Consider the following 20000-nt stretch of genomic DNA (forward strand, 5'->3'; position numbering starts at 1 on the left):
CATGCTTTCGTCGATGAGTCCAGAACTCTGAGATTTTCCTGCTATCGGTATTTTCTCGTCGACGATTTCAGAACCTTCGTCGATGAGTCCTTGTTGTCCTCTCGTCGACGAACTCAGGGCATTCGTCGATGATCTCCTATTATACAGCCTTTTCATGTTTTTCTTTCTTCATTTTTCACTTAAGAAAAACAAAGTATAGGAGCCACAAGCAATAATAAGCGAGATCTGATCTCGCCAAAGTCACAGATCCAGTGAATTTTCAATTTGGCAATGACTTTTTCAACTTCGACGACGGTACTTTTAACGAAAGTTGCAGGTTCGATGAATTTTCAATTTTTGGCGATGACTTTCTTAACTTCGGTGCTGGTGCTTTTGATGAAAGTTGCAGATCTGACAAATTTTCAATTTTGGCAACTACTTTCTCAACTTCGACGGCGGTGCTTTTAACGAAATTTGCAAATCCGGCGAATTTTCAATTTTAGAGACGACTTTCTCAACTTCGGCGACAGTACTTTTGACGAAAGTTACAGGTCCGATGAATTTTCAATTTTTGGCAATGACTTTCTCAACTTCGCCGGCGATGCTTTTGACGAAAGTTACAAATCTGATGAATTTTCAATTTTGGCAACGACTTTCCCAACTTCGACGACGGTGCTTTTGACGAAAGTTGCAGATCCAACGAATTTTCAATTTTAATGATGACTTTCTCAACTTCGGCGGTGAAACTTTTAATGAAAGTTGCAGATCCGGCGCCGTGTGATTTTCCTTCAATTTTGTATCTTTGTATTTTTATACACCTAAAGGATGTATTTTTATACATGTATTTTTGTCACTTGTACTCCTATAAAATATATACATATATATATTTATTTTTATTTTAATATTATATAAATTGACAAAAAAGAATTTATATAATTGATATCACTTAATGGAACTTGAGACTTTTCAGCATCAAGATTTCAAAAATTAAACCAAAAAATGCTACCGTCCAGATAATCTGGCATCTCCCTCTCGTGTTGAGAGCCCGTGGAAGCATAAGAAATACACACAAAACAGCGTGGAAGGAACTAGACGCCACGTTGTGTAACCTATGCCTCTATCTTATTTTCACTAAACCACAAAAATTAATTAAAAGTAGAAATGAAAAAAAAAAAAAAAAAAACAAAAGCCTGAAAAAATAACATTTGGTTAGACTAACCTGGTGGGCCATTTGATGGACGGCAGAGCTGAAGCAAAGTGGTTTGCAAGGCATGCATGTGCGTCCACGTTAATGGTCCACCGATGGATTGGCAGCTCCTGATTGGTGAATCATCTCCCACTGTGGCAAGAAAATATCCCTCGCGGACCACACAATCCCATCCTTTCAACAACGCAACAAAAGAAGTTGCATGAGTGGAGCGCATGAGTTGTTCTGTGCCACAGAAATGTCTCTTAAGCAAGAGCTCCCAAGCTCTTCTTTCCCCCCTATTCTCTCGCCTAACAACTGAACACAGGTATTTTTTACAAGAACAAAGGGATTCAGCTTGTCTGCACCAATTAGCAGAAATGCTGAGGCTGAATGTATACTGTTCTATAGCTGCAAGCGCAAGGCAGTTCAGGACAGGACGCATCAGCTGTGGTTCATGGGTCATTTGGCATCAAGGAGCTCAGAGAGTGCCTCGTGCCGTTGCCGTCAAGGCTTCATTGAAAGACAAGACAGAAGGGGGCAGTGGCGGATTTCTTGGACGGAGCTGGGACCCTGGACAGGAAATTGAGGTTCCTTTCGAACAAAGGCCGGTATGTTTGAACATACAGATTATCTACTTCTCTGGTTCCTGCAGATATTGAAGTTTGTTTTTAGAAAAAGAAAGGGGGGGTGAAGTGGGATATCAAGATTTCTCATTTGAATCACAAATCAAGATTATGCTAACAATTTTATACGATTATAAAAACCTGTAATATAGATTAATGAATTCAAGGTTGATTTTGTTCAAACAAAAAGGATTATTCATGAAAAGCAAGATACAGATGTTATGTTTTGAAACACGAAATTGAAATTGAAATTGTAAAGCAACTTAATTTTGCATTGGATTTTGTCCAAACCATGAAAGTCCAATTCCAATGGCTCAATTTCATGTTTCCACACACAACCTAATGGTTTGAAACAAGTTGAAGCCTGTTCTTGATGATTGAAATATATTATGTCGTGTGAGAAAAAAAAAAAAAGAGAGGACAATCTTCTATCAAAAACATAAAAACGAAAGTCAATCACAATTTCATACTGCCATACTGGTGATTCTGGCTTTGTAACAGGTGAATGAGTACTCCTCCCTGAGAAATGGACCATTATATTCATGGGGTGAACTGACTCCAGGAAACTTTTTCCTCCGCCTTGGAGGCCTCTGGTTGACAGCTTTCACAGTCTTGGGAGTGCCAATTGCTGCTGCAAGTTTTAATCCTTCAATGGTAAGATAAAAACAACAAAAGTTTTAAGCAAATGACCAATAGAAAAGATTTTTACTAGCTAGAGCAGTAGTCCATAATTTGACATTCCAGATCTTCAGAAGAAAATGCCTCAAGAACCATATTCACAAGATGATTGATGTTAACAGCTTCTGGAATATTCATTTGCCAAAATGCATTTTTGCACACCATATACATTGACTAACGCATCTGTTTCTAACCTTGCAGGATCCTCTCAGATGTTTCCTGGCTGCAGGGACAGGAACTCTTTTTCTAGTGTCACTAATTATCTTGAGAATTTACATGGTATCTACTAATTTATTTTACATCCATTACCAGGCTGCAAAACTGTGTTTCATGCAAAGAACTAAAGAAGATTCAACTTTCCAGAAATAATTTAACCCAACCCCATACAATTATTTACATAACAAATCATAGGAAGGCCTAATCGCTTTTAATGATAGAATATACAGGAAATGTCTTAAATCTGCATCTATTCACCATTTCAAGTTATGTATTATTCTCTTGCTAGTTGCATGTACCAATGATAAGTTCACAACGAGTACTCTAGCATCAAGCAAAGTTCCTGAGCTGGGTTACCTGGGAAGCAGACGCATGACGTTTCTAGTTTTCTAATTTGGATCTATACTTTAATAATGAGGGAATTTTCAACAATTGCATTGTTCTTGATATAACTCAAAACTGCAATAACATAAGATCACAATATGAATTCATAAGCGCCCCCCGCCCCGCCCCCCAGCCTTTTTCTTTTCTTGTTTGATTACTTTGTAGTTCATGTCTACTACAAAGCTCAATCAACAAAAGAATTCATAAGCATAAGTGTAACCTTCTGCAAGAAACACAGACATGATACCATCTGGGGAAGATGAAGAGAATGTAGCTTTTCCTGAACAAGCAGATTTAGCCAAACAAAATAAATGCAACATCAAAAGTTCATGGGTCTCCCACGCCATACCAGAGTCTGGGGAGGACATGACATTGCAGCCTTACCCCCACATTTGGAAGAAACCTATTCTATGACTTGAACCTACCACTTTCAGATTTGCATGTGACACCCTTGCCATTGGGTCAAGTATCACTATCACCGCTTGCACAAAGCATACCACAAAGATTTAGCCAAACAATAAAGAATTATTATGGTTTACAAATCCTGACATCATACGCATATGTCAGACTAAGTACTTTACCACGAAGTACCAAAGTTATTTTTCTCCATCCGCATAACTATTTAAAAAGTCATTTCAACTGGTTGGGTCCAACCTCTATCTTTTGTTGCTGCCATGCTCAATCATCTGTAACCTCCTACTATTCCGAATTATATTTACTTAGATAAACCTACATGACTCTAAAATGCATAACCATGCAATGGAGTTGCATCGTTACGGTGTTTTTACTCATAATCCTTGTTTGTCTTACTAAACCTGTTCCTTTATGTAAACCATATGCATAATGCAGGGATGGAGTTATGTTGGTGATAGACTTTTATCAGCAGTGATACCTTATGAAGAAAGTGGATGGTATGATGGGCAAATGTGGGTAAAGCCTCCCAAGGTTAGAATTCATTTTATATATCCACTTCCTCGTCTTGTTTGTCAGAGGATGGATACGAGTTCATCTTAGGATGTGCAGTTACTCTCTTGTTACTTGTTTTTGGAAAACTGAAACAGGGATGATTGTTCATTGAAGGGATTTAAAACTAGAATAAAGTACTAAAAATATTAAGAACTGAAAATTTTGAATCTAGATTGATTTAAGTTTCTTTAAAAGTTTTCGTTCTTTATGATTCATAAAGATCTAAGTGTTCTAAATGGAAAAAACAAAAATTTTCATCCAAGGGAACCAAAGAGTTGGAATAGGTACTGATGAGTGTTTATAATAAATTTTTAAAAAATATTTTTAAATTAAAAAAGTGTAAAACCTTTTCAAGTTCTATTGTGCTAAAAAATGTCATCTATTAGAGACAAACTGTTGGTATAATTTCTGTCACTTTTTCCTCTAGATAAAACCAAAAAGTTGGAATAGGTCCTAGTAATTGTGTTTATAGTGAAATTTTAAAATTTTTAAAATTGAAAAAGCTTCAAACTTTTAGTCCTATTGTGCTGGAAATGTTTTACCATTGCCATCCAGTAGAGACAAACTGTTGAAAACTAGTATGGATCACAATGCATATAACAATCACAAATATGGAATAAAGGAACATCATTATACACAAAAAAATTTAATTAAATATAGGCAGAAACAAGAGCATGTGTTGATCCCACATCTAAAAGGCAACTCATTTGTACAATCAAACCTGGTTGCAAAGCATATGAAGCAAAAAACATTGAAAAAAAAACACAAAACAAAAAAAAAAAAAAACAAGGGCCTACTAATTTTTATAAATAAAGTAGAAAATCTACACCACAAAATTACTTTTAAACAAAGGTATAGGCACATGAAAGGAAAATGCAACATCGGAATAATCAATAAATTAAAAAAAATGAAATAAAATAAAATCAAGCCAAGACAGTTAAAGCTACCAATTTGATGAACTTCCTAGAAGATAGAAGTGTTTTAATGCATGACGATATAAAGCACCGTAGCATTACCTTTACTGACATAGTTAATGTCAACTGTGGCAACTGGATCAATGCAATTGGCAGGCAACACCTGCTTGATAGAATAATGTGGTGGGAAAAAGTTAGTCGTGGCTTTAATAGAGAAATGGAAATTATAAACACAGGTTTGTGTTCACAAATAGATTAATAAACAGAATAAATGCAGGAGGTGATAACACCATTCCTTGTTTTGCCATGGGAAGGTTGTACAGAATCTACAGACTGCAGATATATGTAGTATAGGTTCTTCAATTGATAACTTCCTTTTTTTCGCTTGTAGGTCCTAGCCCGTGATAGACTGTTGGGGTCTTATAAGGTATGATACTACGATTAACTCACAGGCACACAATTATTATTCATTTTGAAAAGTTGCACAATAAATTGAAACAGAAGAGCATGCCAAAAAAGGACTGCTTAAAATGATGCGCAAATGATGACGCTTAATGCCTAATAGTTATTGGAAAACACATGTATTAATGTATTATGCTCCTCAATAAGTGTTTTTCTATTTTACAAGGTACATTAAACAAATCTACAGCTTTGTGGATTACAATTTACAAGATTTTAACAATGAATATGTTCTCTTCTGACAATTTATGCCTCCAAGGTTAAGCCAGTTATCAAATTGCTTAAACAAACCCTAGTCGGAACAGGGGCATTACTTGTTACAGCAGTTACGCTATTTATCTTCGCCACACCAGTGGAGGACTTCCTTCACAACACTTTCTCTGGAAAAGATAATTTGTCTACTTCAAACATCAGCACAAATTCCAATATAAGGTATACAAAAGCAAACCGAGATTCTATATCTCCAGAGATGTACTTATGTTGCTTATAGCCTAATAGTTTTTCACTGCAATTTCTTGTAAATATTGTAGAAAAGAGGAGTTGCTAAAATTGCCGGAGGAGGTGATGACTGATGATGATCTAGCAGCAGCTGCTGCTAAGGCTGCTGATGGAAGGCCAGTCTACTGCAGAGATAGGTTTTATCGCGCATTAGCAGGGGGGCAGTACTGCAAATGGGAAGATCTACTTAAGTAATGAAAGGAAATGAGGGAGAAAAAGAGCAGGGATCATTTTGACTTTTGAACTATGAACTATGAGCATCTTTGTAATTGATCTCATTGTTTTGGAGAAACCATCAAAATTGTTCAAAGTATCAAAATCATGAACAGCTTGAAAGGAAATAACAACTGGAAAATGAAATAATGGAGCATACATAAGAAATAACAGTCCTTAACTACAATTTTACAACAAGAGAAATATCTTTAATATATACATTAAACCATATATTGGAAAGTAGAAAGCGGTATGCTTTCAGCTAGGCCTTACAGCTTATTGTGACAAGATATATATATGACATAGAAGAGTACACAACGTGAATAAACAGAGATTTATCAATACCATATATTTTCTTTTTCTTGACTCTGCATGGGAGATCTCTTGTACTACCAATAGACCATCAATAGGCCTCCTGGCATTAACCACAGCCTGACAAAAATAGTAAACAAATGAATTATTAAACCAGATGGAGATATACTTGTGTCACTTATAGTTTGTCAATGCAATTTTTTATAAATATTGCAGAAAATAAAAGTTGCAATGATTGCCAGAGGAGGTGATGGCTGATGGTGGTCCAGCAGCAGCTGCTGCTTAAGGCTGATGATGGTCCAGCAGCGGCTGCTGCTAAAGGCTGCTGATGGAAAGGCCACCCCCTCTTGATGCCCTCAATGAATCTTTTATTTATTTATTTATTTATTTATTTTAAAAAACTGCTGATGGAAGACCAGTCTGCTGCAGATATGTGTTTTACTGCACATTGGCAGGTGGGCAGCATTGCAAAAATAAAAGGATCTACTCCAGTAATGAAAGCAAACAGAGGGAAAAATAACTAGGATCATTTTAACTCTTGAACTATCTATATGCTTCACAAGCTGATCCCATTGTTTTGGACAAACCATCGAAGATTGTTCAAAAGAACAGCTTGAAAGGAATTAACAATAGGAAAGATAAAGTTAGGAAACATAAATATGAAAAAAATAGAGCCCTTAAATACAATTTTCAAGCATCAAAACATCTTAAAAATTATAGCATGAATTACCAAAAAATGATTTAAGAATAATTGATGAATAAATAAGCAAAAAACTTATTTTGCAAGAAGAAAAGGCAGAACTAAACAATTATATTCCTCCATAAATCAAAGCAGCCCTCTTCAAAAGTTTCAATCACAGGAATGATACCCTGATGTGTCCCAAGAGAATGAGAAATCCTTGTGGCATGATATAATATAACAGATCCAGCCGCACTTAGCTCTCATCTCTTACGAGTTACGACCTTCATAAAACAAATAGTAAAAATTAAAGGACTGGCTTATCTTTTAAACTCTGATGTGACCTACAGAAAAAAATCTTTTACCCTCTGACAAGCAGCGTCAACAATGCTGTCTGGAAGCATTCATATAGCCTCAAAGAGTGGTAGGGTAACCTCCCTATACAAGTTTCTTGCACCAAGTAAGAAGTCTAACTAGTTTTCCTTCAACAAAATCCTTAAGATTTCGTCTCTTTCTTTTTGCTTCTTCCCGATCTAAAGTTCTATATGCAAGAGTCAGCAAATATATTGCTGGATGGAGTCTCCTGCAAGCAGTATAAATGAGATTAAAAACAGTTCCATCCAGATACAAATACAGAATCTAAACATTGAAATTTCCACCAGATTTTAAACTGAACATGTAGTTTGAAGCAGCATGAAGAATAGGGAGAAAAGTGAAAACTGTAAAAGGATATGTCCTCTAGCACAAGCAGAAGCAAACATTTCAATGATTTTCAGAATTTATGGCATACAAAATAAATTCCATGTCGATTTTTAGGACTTTTAAAGAGAAATATGCTGTTACAATTGTATTATTTTCATGAGATGCAGATCAGAGGTATTCATCCAGATGTCGACATTGGCTTGAGTTAAGAGTTACAAAGACAGTTCTAAATTTTGTAGAAATTTCTGAAATTTTGAGACATTATTTCAAGTTCAATCTGAAAATTACCAAATTCATTACGCATTTACGCTTTAATGCTCTTTACTAACTTCAGGATATTGGAAATTGTTAAGTTACCACTTCACCTAAGTTATTAAGTTGTGGGCTAACAATATATATTAAGCTTTAACACTCCCCTGCACGCACAGCTCGATGGCATGAGGAGAGAGATAAAGACACAGTAGATAACACCCATTACAGGGAATATAAAATATTTTTAAAACATCAAAAAATAAACGCGAGCAACAAAACTAGAACGGTAGAACCCTTGACCTCCTGGCTCTAATACCATGTTAGATTACCATTTTACCTAAAAGCTTAAGCTTTTGGGTTAAGTTGGTGCTCACCCATGTATATCAAGCTTACCCATGAAGACTCCCCCGGTCCTAAAAAGTGGTATCAAAGCTGGTTACCAAGAGATCTTAGGTTCTAGTCTTGAAGCCCATGTTTAAATAAAAAATTAATGTATCCCCTATAATGGGTGTTATCATCTTGTGTTTCTCTCTTCACTTGCTGTCAGGCTACACGTGCAGGGAAGTGTTAAAGCTTGACATACATTGTTGGCCTACAACCTAACAGCTTAAACTTTTATGTAAAGTGGTAATCTAACAGTAATCAACGGCATATGCCAACATACTAATTAAAAACCTGTCTCACTTAATAAGGGGTTAAAAGGGCTCAAATCGCAACGACGCCAGGGTAGGCATGGACTCACTTTTCTGGTTCTTCATTTGGATCGAAGCCATCCCAATACCTTCGAGATGGGATTGTCCATCCTTTCTTATCTCTGCCAAAAGTTTCTACATACCAACCACCAATATCATGCATACCACAGCGAGGCTCAAACAGCCAAAATCTGTAAAAGGAATTCACATGACTTCAAAATGCCAAAAGAATTCACAATTGTTAAGGAGCTAATTTATATTAATTCTATCGTTAAAAAATAGCACAAATAAATAATATGCTTCAGTTGTACATTAACATCAACCTTATCTAGAGAAGCAGCAATCACTTTTATATCTTGTAATCTCACATTCAATAATAATTGATTGCTTATGCATGCGAGAAGGAAGTTTCTCGTATTTCAATTTCTATCAACCAAATGATCCTTGGTACATGTTCATTAATAATGTATGCTAGTTTAATCAGGCCCAATTATAAAAACAAAACCTCAATCCACACCAAATCCAAAGTGCTAAACCAATGGAATCAACTGTTATGACTGAAAACTGTTATCAACACAGTAACACCACCCATGGGCTAATTGAAAATTAAAACAAGTAAAAATAATGGATGAAAGCATACTTATCGGTCTTTGATTTAAAATGGAACAGAAGCATAATGGATAAGAAATGATAAAGAGGTAAATCAATACGTGACCAAAGAAAGAAGACAATGACTGAAAGGTTTGTAACGTGCTTATGCACAGGTGAGAGAACCACACACAGAAACGCATGGGGTTTGTTAGTTCACTTGTAAGTGTCATTACAAGTTTTCCAACCTCTACCGTGAAGGAGCGCACACACACACAAGGGAAGTTGAGACAACCTTTACTCAAAACCAAAGAAAAAATTCCACCAAAAAGTGATATTTATGTCAAAGTGTTCAGGTGAATGCTTCTGAGAAAATGACATAGCTTACTTGCTAGGGGGCAACTTTGCTCTACTACATCGACATTCACAAGTTGAAACTCTATCTCCCACTTGATACCAATGCATGTGTTTCACCTGGAACAAGTTATGAAAACTTTGATAATGATGAACTGACATACATATGCTTACATTAATCCACCCAATAATAAAAAAACTTCTAGGTCAACTATAACTGTCTAAAAGGCAAGCAGATTCTATGAGCAAGCAGCGATTAATTATGTAGCTAATAATGATTATCAGAATATCTATCACTAACATGCATGACAGCGAAACTTCATCTCAAAAGTTCGTAAGAAATCAAGTCTTCATACAAATAAGGAAATGAGGAAAGCGTCTAAGGAGGATGTCCTAGCATTTAAATTGCCTGATGGCAATCAATAGGCAAGTAGCGGAATTGCTGCAAAAGTTTGAAAACCCGGACCGGACCGGGTCAGACCAGAACCAGTCACCTTTCTGGTCTGGGTGACGTCAGTAAACTGATATGCATGGGCTTAACCAGAGCCAACCTGGGCAACACACCCGGCCTGACCCGTTGAACTGGACAGGTTGACCTAGCTCTCATAATGATGAACTGACATACATATGCTTACATTAATCCACCTGATAATAAAAAAACTTCTAGGTCAACTATAACTGTCTAAAAGGCAAGCAGATTCTACGAGCAAGCAGCGATTAATTATGTAGCTAATAATGATTAACAGAATATCTATCACTAACATGCATGACAGCGAAACTTCATCTCAAAAGTTCGTAAGAAATCAAGTCTTCATACAAATAAGGAAATGAGGAAAGAGTCTAAGGAGGATGTCCTAGCATTTAAACTTCCAGACGGCAATCAATAGGCAAGTAGCGGAATTGCTGCAAAAGTTTGAAAACCCGGACCGGACTGGGTCAGACCAGAACCAGTCACCTTTCTGGTCTGGGTGACGTCAGTAAACTGATATGCATGGGCTTAACCGGAGCCAACCTGGCCAGATCTGGGCAACACACCCGGCCTGACCCGTTGAACTGGACAGGTTGACCTAGCTCTCATTAATAGGTAAAATAAATAGGTATACTTTGCATGAAGCAGCTGTTGGACCCAGAACCTCACACTAAAAGGAAAGTGGTGCTACCACCAAACCATCAATCAGCTTGTGTTCAATGTCTCAACAAATTATGTATACAACGAATTTATTTCAGATCTTACGCACTATAGTCCCCATGCTTTAATATGTAATTTTTCCCCTTGCACAGATTTCAATTAAATTTCCTTTAATGAAATTAAATTTTTCTGCCTTTGAATATTTTTCAACTCAAATATTTTACCATTTAATAAATTTCACTAATATTTTATAATTAGCTAATAATTAATCATGAATCTAATCATATATTTGCAATACTATCTTTGATGATTGTAATATTATTATTATCCAAGTTCCAACATAAGAGCCATTTCCAATTTGCATTATTATTTTTACTATATAATGTTGGCATCACCAGTTCGACCACCAGTTGGTCCAACCCGATGGCTTCCCTGGGTTGATCATCGGTCCTTGTTTTAAAAACATGATTGCTGCCAACAAAATCCTGGCATGAATGAAGTTTTGAAAGTGTGCAACATTTATAAATGCAAGACATTATACAATACATGCAACACCAGAATGTACGCTCTGTGACAAGCTATGAGGAAATAAAAACAAGTTCATAAAACTGACACATGCCAGATCAAAACAGTTCACCACTGGTTTGTGAATGGTCTTGACAACACAGACAGTGCACCAACATGCAACAATACATACAAGGAACATCTAAAAATTAATTAAATTACATTCTATTATTAAGTAAATGTTACTAGGCAGAAGATGACATGCAAGGCCATCAAAAACCCAGCTGTTCTCTTGATAGGAAACTATAAAGATAAAAAAAAAAAATGCAAATATTACAATCCACAAATATTTAACTCATTTTTAAAATAAAATTGTAGTCTATTTTATCTAAGATTCTGAATTGTTCTTGAGAGCATGCACCATGAAAAATTAGCAGAAACCAATCATAACCATGCCAATGAAGGAAGCATTTACTTTCTTGTCTTTCTTCCTTTTTCAGTTCTCATTCTCTAAAGTAACTGCAAACTGAAGGTAAACAGTATAAAATGGACATGCATCAATGAAATCAAAGCATGCATCCACAGAAGTGAGAAAGCTGAAAAAATGCATAAGAAACTGAAGGAAAGCAATTATACAAACCAGCAGTGTTCTATGTTTCATAATCACATGGGTTTTTGTACCACTGTTATTGTAGACAAAGCAGGACCCTTCTTCTGGGGTGGTTCCCAATCCGGTTATTGTTCCCAATAGAATCTGTTGTCCAGCACCATCCAAAAAGGAATCCCGATAAAAAACATTACTAACAGACATTGGATCTTCATGTGACCTGAGAAACACATGTATGTGATCTTGAGAATCTTCATTCTTTATCCCACCACAACAACTTCTGGGAGGGATTCTAGTAGCCATAGCGACCACTTTTCCACATACATGCAATTCTAGATCTTTATATGCATCTGATGTGTGATATATAGCACTTTCCCTTTGCACCTGAGGAATTTCTCCATCATTGAAAGCATCAGAATTAATGTAGATGCTCAAATTCTCAATGGATTGGCACATGTCTGAACCCATAGATGCAAAAGAATTCAGTTTCTCATTGCAGACATGCGATAATTTCGGATTATTATTGGCAATGCACACCATTCCAAAAAGATAACGCCCGGAAACCAAGTGCAGAACCTCAGGAGTCCCATAAACAGAACGCTCCTCAGCTTCAAAACAGTCAGGGAGAAGGTCCATGGACTCAATATGAGGGCCATAGTAGGCGGCATGTATGGCTGAATAAAATTCCCCTTCAAGAATATCAAAATAGCCTGACCCAGACACCACATGCTTCTCTGACAGTATTTCATTTATAGCAAACCTGTACCACTTTAACCATTCAACAACTTCCATTTGCTTTGCAGTTGTCATATGGGATTTATCTGCATAATAATATGGCGAACCTTGCCTAGAGTGTTTCTGCAAAAGCATTCGCTGGGATAAAAGATATCTATCGTAATGAGCCCGCTTCTCAGAATCTGAAAGAATCTGTAAGGCATTCATGAGTATGCACCAAGTCAAAACTTTCTCTGTAAAGTTCGAAAAACATAACAACAATTCGTTTTCACTGTTAACCACTAACTACTCAAGAAGGTGTTGAGCAAAGCTATCAAGTTCCTCAAGGTTGATTCAGAAGGCAGCAGAGAAACGCAAAAAAATAGCTTAGTGAAACAAATTTCCAGACCATAATTATTTTAAGTCTACAAAAACTGGTCCCAGAAAATTTGATCTTTGAACTTTTCGTAGTTTGAAATTTGAATATCCCTTTCATAATTGGGAGCCAAGCAAAGCTCTATCATGTGCAAGCTTGCTTATTAAATTTTTTACTGAGCTCGAGCTCGAAGTCAGCTCAAACTAAACTTGAACAAAGTTGCTCGACCTTGTCCTTTCGTCAAAGAAACAAGCTGAGGACCCCCTTACCGAGTGGCAAGCGGAGCTACCGAAATGCTCACGAACAGTTTGCTTCTTTCAAAACCTCTCATTATCAGAGGTCAGAGGCACTTATGGGTTTTGTTAGGCAAAAAGGTGAAAAGAGCCTCTTAGTAATTCTGTATTAGGATTTTTTGCCCCCAACAAACCAGCTTCTTGTTACTAGGCATTATCACTAAATTCAGGTTATGGAGTTTGACATAACAAGCCTATGCCCCGACTGCTTTGAGCCTACTACAGTCTATTAAGCCTTTTGAACTTTAAACAAGCCTATAAATAGGCCTACTTCAGACCTATTAAAGGAGCCTGACCAAGCTTCAAGCCGAGTTATGAGCCGCCCACAAGATGAAATGAGTTGAGCCTGTTCATATTCAAATTTGGCTCGTTTATTAAACCAGCCTCAAATTAGGCATTAGAGTCACTCATTTATATAGTGAATGACCTCTTACTGAGAGGCTCAATCCATTCGCCTGCCTAATTGGACTTGATTCATTGTGAGGTCTTGAATAATCATCACATAATACAAGAGTCCCTTCAGGTAATTGTAGCACTACTTTCATATGGTTTTTGCATTGATAATGAGTTGTTTTTGGTCTGCAAAAACACACCAAAAAAAAATGCACATTTTGTGGCTAAGATTAGTTGTACATAAGATCTGGGATCATAAGGTTTATGGAGTTCCAGCCCACCTCAGTACCGTGGGATCACATTCTACCACAAAATGTAGTAGGATAAGAATTTCCCTGCAGGGATTGATAATAGGAGTGACTCAGATTAAGGTTGCTTTAATAAAAGGCTGTGTGATATCATGATTCTCATGTGGTAGTGAGAAAAATAACTTGTTCTCTTGGGCGGTTTTAGGTATGCCTAAACAATATTACTATAACTTGTTAATTGTGTGCTCTAGATCCCTACCAACAGATCAAATTTATTATAACAGAAATTTCATCCAAATATAAAGCCTAAAAAAAATTGCAACCGAATTACTGAGTTCAAAAAAGCTATAAATTGATCAATTTGAAAGAACATATTTTACAATTAAGAGCTAAAAGATTGCAAATTTGGCTTCCAAAAGCAACTAAATTATCTGGAAAATGCCGGTCAAATATGCCTTCAACAAATAGCTACACCCTTCACGTAGAGATAACTAGTCTGTCAACCAATCAATCAACAAGTGCAGCAATTCAACAATTCAAATCTAATCTCATAGCAAATTCGCCCAAAATTTGCGAACAAACCAGTAAAACACATCACTGCAAACAGAAAAAAGTCGCATGTATATGCGCGCGCGCGCGCGCACACACACACGGGCAATACGTTCATATCATACAACTAAGCAGTTGCAATCATCCTGATACCTCATAAGCTGCAAGAATTTGGATGAATCGTCGCGAAGCAGCAGGATCGTTCTCGGACTCGGCAAGATCCGGGTGAGTTTTTTTGGCGAGTTTTCGAAACGCAGCCTTGATCTCGGCGAAGGAGCTGGTTTCCGAGACTTCCAAGAGGCCGTAGGCGTTTATGCCGGCAAAATCCGACGGAGACGACTCGGTGCGAGTACACATCCACCGGCCCCGGTAACTCGCGTAAATGAGGAAGAAATAGTGCGGGTTGGTGAATTGAGTTGATTGAGACAAGATAAGAAGATATGGACGACGGTCATGAAATCCGCCGAGAAACGACATTTTCTCCGATTGGCGAGCGTACCAGAAACAACACGCCTGCAGTTCTGTGGCCACTGTGGTGGAGAGTGAGCTGAAGATTCACGGGGAGCAGCTTAACAGAGGTTTTTCTGCAGTTAATATTATTTTAATAAAAATTATTTAAAAAGAGTTCCAATGAAACTTTATTTTCCAAACCCGATGGGCATAAAAGTATGGGGACACGTAGGCATTAACATACTACCCCAAGTAGTTTTTTTGCTAAAAAAAAATGCTGAATAAAATAACATTTTTTACATGGCCCGGGCTACAAACTAAGAAAATTGGAGGTATGATTCTTAAAATGTATTTTCGTGAAAAAAAAATAATATATGATGGAGTCGCCACTAACATTTTGGAGTGCAGTTATAACACTTGATTGCTACCCCGTTAAGGATAGAATCAGTCTGTGTCGTCAAAGTTAGGTTCAGGAGTACAGTTACGCGAGAGGAAGGTATCAGCACCCCCTACTCGTCCGTTCTTACAAATGATACCAAATTAATCGAAAATTGTCCCAAAATAAATCTAATAAGCCTTTGAAACTTACTCTCTTTCAAAAATCAAATAAAATGTACAATATAAAATACTATATAAATATTCCCTTAGAACTGGGGCAATCTAATATGCCGAAGAGTTCATGTCCTTTATTGCAATCATCAAAATGGAAAATCAAGAAAATAGAGTACAAAATACTCTCCAATATTTTTGAAATCTTTATAGAGTTTTCTGAGTATGAAGAATAATATCTCGGGAGGTTTTGGGCATATTCAAGATGAAAATGGTTTTCGGGATTTTAAAAGTATTTTTGTGATTTTGTGATTTTCTCAAACTTCAAAATAACACGAGATGAAATTGAAACAAAAACCATGAAAGTTGAAGTCTGAAAAAAATTTTGGAGTTTTTCTAGAATTTTTATGACTATCTAGGGATTTTGTTTCACTGTAAAAATAATTTGAAATCTAAAACATATTTTTTGAAATTTTTTTGTGGAATGTGCAAAAACATCTTTTAACTTCAAAAATACTTTGGAGATTCTTGGACTTTATTATATTTTCTTTAAAAATTTTCAAGTGCAAGTCACTTTCAAAGCTTTAAGATTTTTTAAATTTTTTTTGGATTTTTATGTTTCTTTTATGAATTTTTATGAATTTTATAGATTTTTGGGGATTTATTTAAATATATATATATAAAGATAAATACTAAACCGGTTTTGTACCGATTCAGTGGACTCGAACCGATTCAGAGGAGAACCAGTCTAATATGGGTCAACCATTTTAAGGTCTTGGTCAAGACCAGAGCCGTGTGGCGCCTTCTGAATGGGTGGATTCATGAGACACAGATCGCGAACGTGGCGCGATCTGGTCCGTTGAAAAGAAACACATAACGGATGGTTGTGGGAAGGCCGCGTCGGCCTAAACGCGAGTGGAGGACGTAGCTCCACGTGTCGACGGGCGACTGGATGAGGTGGCAAGCATATTTAAACCCAAAAAAAAAAATTTCTTCTCATTTTCAACTTCTTTCTTACACTCTCTCTCTCTCTCTCAAACCCGAAGCCTCATCCCTTTCATTCGTCCCTCTCTGCGAATCGCCCCCCCGAGAATCCTTCTTATATTCTGCAACCAAAGCCTTAACGTTGGATCTGCTTTGGAGGAGAACTTTTGAAGCTTCAATTGGGTTTGCATCTTTGTCACCGACAATCTACGTCGAGCGATTTGCTCCAAAGAACTCACCGTCGGCTTCAGCTCCTCGCTACCTACCCAGCGTTGACCTCATCATCAAGATTTTGACCACACCATCGAAAACCTATCAACTCTCTGTCAAACCCTTCTATTTTCTCTCAGGCTCTCGACAAAAGCCCTAGATTCAAACACTTCCTTTTCCTAGATTTCGAACTCACGCGGTCAGATCTGAAAGATCTTAACACCCTTCGGTTCCCATCCATTACATTTCACCACTCTGAAAAGCCCTTTGTTCATTCGAAAATTGGGAGATCCCTGAACCCCAAACTTTAAAATCCTTCAACAACTGGAGACCAAATTTCCTTTCTACCCCAGGTGATGCTAAAACTCCTGGTCTCACTAGCCTCGATGCAGGCTGCCAAAAGGTGCTTGCAGAGAAGGTGTGCCCTGCGACGATATCCAGAGCAGTTCGAGCTAAGTACCTTTTTTCCCTTTTGTTACCACTTCTAGATTTTGTTTATGTGTATGGCTCGTTGGGGTTCTGGGTTGAGAGTTTCAAGTCACAGGTTGACAGTTAGGGTTGAAATTCAATGTGTGTGAATGTGATGTGAAATACTGCTATTGTTTGTGGTCTTTGTGTCGTGATTAGGGAGTTAGGGTTTGGATCTGGTTTGGGTTGGGGACGAGGCTATTCGTCTTTGACCATGTGAACAAGACTCGGGTTGACTTATGCAAGTCAACCCGGGTGAATTGTGGACCTCGGGTTAGCCCGAGTGGGCTTAGGGCTGTTTAGGAATGGACCTTGGCTGATTTTTGATGGACTGAGATTAGGTTTTTTTTTTTTTGGAAATGATTATGGGCTTTGGGTTTACAACACTTTATGGGCTTAATTTTGAAACACCTTACGAGCTTGGGTTAAAAACGTTTCATGGGCTTGAGTCAAAATAGCAAGGCTTTGGGTAGGCTTTTTAAAAAGGAGTCAGTGGGCTTATTTTTAAGGTCAGTGGGCTGGCGTTTTAAAAATGCTTTTGGGCTTGATTTTAAAAGCAGGTTGGTGGGCTTATTTTAAAAATGGGTTTGGGTGTGTTTTGAAAACAGGTTTTGGTTGGTCAAGTTTGAAAAATGTGATGGCCTAGTTAAATTAAAAATGGCCTGGCCCAGTTAATCGTTAAATGGGCTGGGGTTTGGAACGGAACTGGGCCAAAGGTGTTTTTTGAAAAGGAAAAAAGAAGTGGACTGGGTAAATCTTGGAAGAATGGGCTTTTGTTTTCACAACCAAACGAAGCCTAGGAATGCTTCAAATATAGAACTGGGTCGCGAGTTTGGGCTTGGTACGAGTTGAAGGATTGGATGGAACCCTAGTCCAAGTTCGGGTCAAGGTTCGAGTCTGTTCTCAGGTTCGAAACTTGAGAGAAGAAAGAGAAGTGTCTGCGCTCATGCACTCATAATAAACACACAAACGGAACGAATTCAAAAATAGGGTGTATGAATTATTACCTTCTTTTCTCCTTCTTCTTTTCTCTCATTGGTGTTAGTTTGATGACTGGTATGGGGATTGGTCTTGTGTTCGTTCCAGTTCGTCTGCTTAGGTACAATTCTAAATTCATAGCCCTCCTCCTCTGCTCTCTGCAACCGAGCAGAGCTCCAACCTCTCTCTGATTTCTCTCAAATTATGCAAAACCCTCTTATCTTTCTTCTACTTTCTCTCTCTCACAATTCTCGCAAAGTATTCTTGTATTCTTGGGGGCCCCCCCCCCCCCCCCCACTAATTTTTGCAGGGTTCTATTAGCTCTTTGAGGGGGTGTCTCTATTTTTTCAGCATTTCATCTTATGCTTTTTCCCCATCTTTTGCAGTGTGCGAGCCTCCCTATTTATAGGGTGGTGGGGCGACCTTCTTCGTGCCAAAATCCCTCTCATTCTAACCGATTTCCCCCACCAACAAACTTGGCAGGGAATAATTCCCTTTAACCACTCCCACGTGTGAATCTACTTTTTGATTTTTATTTTATTTTTTGAATTTTCTACTAACAAATTGATTCAGTGGCTATTCTGTGCGTAGGGGCTTTGAGGGAGAACATTCCAGGTGGCAGCTTGGTAGTGGAGGGCTTGTCATCTTCATTTTCATTGAATTTTGTATATATATTTTCTATTTTATTGTATTTTGTCATTTTCTGTATGAATGTATCCCCAAGTTGCCCCTCCTACAACCTTTATTTGTGTAAACCTGTATATGGTGCTTTTTTATTTTTGGGATGAATGTCATGTTAATTCCTTTGTGTATGTTTAAAAGTTTGCATGTGCATGTGTTCACACCTGCCTTCTTTGGATGAATGATGCATATACCCCCAGTGTTGACCAATTTTGACCAAATTTGACCAAACAAGTTGGCCAATTTTGTCCTAAAACAACCTTGTGATTAAAGCATGAATTTAACATCTAATCAGAACCTTTGTTTTTAAATTAAAGGACTCACCCGATTAAAAATCTCATTAAAAGTTTGAAAGATCTCATTAAAAATCTCATTAAAAAATCTCATTTAAAGCTAAACTTTCAACAACACATTGCTTAATTTTAAAATTTGACTCAAATATTGTCATTCAGATTTAAATTGAGACTTTTAGATAACATTTAAAGAACGCACAATTAATAATTTCGGTAATTGCTAGGTGGTAATGATTGAGTTAACTTTTTTTGTAATTTAAATTTGTAATGTGATTTTTAGTAACTGCTATTACTAGTTGATTCATGAATAATTATTGACTTAACAATATTTATAATCATTGTTCATAAAGGAATTAACTCTTAAAACAATATATAAAAATTTCTTACATGATTAGTATTTTGAAACCTTCCAAAAAATTTATAGTTTATTTTTTGTAATATCTAATAATAATAAAATTAATATTTTTATGATCATTAATAATAATGAATTTATTGCTTCATTTTTTTTATTTTCTAATACTATTCATATATTATTAGATATGTTATTATAAATTTTTAATTTGTTGAGAATTGTGTTTAGGAAGTGATCTAGTGACAAGAGTGCTTATTAAATTATATGCATAAGATTGTTCTCTTTAATAAATAAATTAATAATTTCACAACCACTAATAATTAAACTAATATTTTTTATGATTTAATATTTTAATTTCTATCGATAATTGAATTGATGATTTTTGTAACCATTGACAATAAATGAATTAATGTATGAAACAATAAGTAAAATAATTAATATTTTTAAAACTTTACATAAATAGAATGATTAGTATTTTGAAACCTCCAATAAATTAATAAAGTAATTTTTATAACATATAATAA

General features: G+C 36.6%; 2 protein-coding genes and 1 long non-coding RNA gene across 9 annotated transcripts; 2 read left to right on the plus strand and 1 right to left on the minus strand.

Moving 5' to 3' along the window:
* Positions 1–890: 890 nt before the first annotated feature.
* LOC131152701 (uncharacterized) lies at positions 891–15143 on the minus strand. 6 transcript variants are annotated; one of them, XR_009136085.1, is made up of 9 exons: positions 14665–15143; positions 11972–12865; positions 9733–9818; positions 8807–8947; positions 7476–7693; positions 7301–7394; positions 6465–6551; positions 2270–5112; positions 891–1814 (listed from the first exon to the last, which is right to left on the minus strand). XR_009136085.1 is itself a non-coding variant. In XM_058104527.1 (5 exons), the coding sequence occupies exons 1-5, from the start codon at positions 14986–14988 to the stop codon at positions 7549–7551; spliced, it is 1590 nt and encodes a 529-aa protein (XP_057960510.1). In that variant the 5' UTR covers positions 14989–15143; the 3' UTR covers positions 7178–7548. The 6 variants fall into 6 exon arrangements, 1 of the variants encoding a protein (XP_057960510.1); XR_009136083.1 differs by having other exon boundaries at positions 2262–5112; XR_009136087.1 differs by having other exon boundaries at positions 2262–5112; positions 11972–12906; positions 14665–14779.
* Positions 1358–6225, plus strand: LOC131152719 (protein CONSERVED IN THE GREEN LINEAGE AND DIATOMS 27, chloroplastic). 2 transcript variants are annotated; one of them, XM_058104545.1, is made up of 7 exons: positions 1358–1776; positions 2293–2445; positions 2671–2748; positions 3919–4014; positions 5341–5376; positions 5668–5840; positions 5939–6225. In XM_058104545.1, the coding sequence occupies exons 1-7, from the start codon at positions 1402–1404 to the stop codon at positions 6099–6101; spliced, it is 1074 nt and encodes a 357-aa protein (XP_057960528.1). In that variant the 5' UTR covers positions 1358–1401; the 3' UTR covers positions 6102–6225. The 2 variants fall into 2 exon arrangements, with proteins under 2 accessions (XP_057960528.1, XP_057960537.1); XM_058104554.1 differs by lacking the exon at positions 2671–2748 and having other exon boundaries at positions 1402–1776.
* Positions 15144–16271: 1128 nt separating the features above from the next.
* On the plus strand, positions 16272–18962 carry LOC131152728 (uncharacterized). Its single transcript, XR_009136091.1, has 2 exons — positions 16272–18660; positions 18742–18962. It is a non-coding gene; the product is annotated as an uncharacterized LOC131152728 (long non-coding RNA).
* The last annotated feature ends 1038 nt before the right edge of the window (positions 18963–20000 follow it).

This window comes from Malania oleifera, chromosome 1 (assembly GCF_029873635.1).
Source record: "Malania oleifera isolate guangnan ecotype guangnan chromosome 1, ASM2987363v1, whole genome shotgun sequence".
Classification (NCBI taxonomy): Eukaryota; Viridiplantae; Streptophyta; class Magnoliopsida; order Santalales; family Ximeniaceae; genus Malania; species Malania oleifera.

Coding starts and splice junctions, on each gene's coding strand:
- LOC131152719 (XM_058104545.1), top strand. CDS start 1,402: ATGAGTTGTTCTGTGCCACAGAAATGTCTCTTAAGCAAGAGCTCCCAA. Junction 2,749..3,918: donor TTATCTTGAGAATTTACATG/GTATCTACTAAT, acceptor TGCATAATGCAG/GGATGGAGTTATGTTGGTGA. Junction 5,377..5,667: donor GACTGTTGGGGTCTTATAAG/GTATGATACTAC, acceptor TATGCCTCCAAG/GTTAAGCCAGTTATCAAATT.
- LOC131152701 (XM_058104527.1), bottom strand. CDS start 14,988: ATGTCGTTTCTCGGCGGATTTCATGACCGTCGTCCATATCTTCTTATC. Junction 9,819..11,971: donor TGAAACATAGAACACTGCTG/GTTTGTATAATT, acceptor AACTTGTTCCAG/GTGAAACACATGCATTGGTA. Junction 8,948..9,732: donor GCAAAGTTGCCCCCTAGCAA/GTAAGCTATGTC, acceptor TTCCTTTTACAG/ATTTTGGCTGTTTGAGCCTC.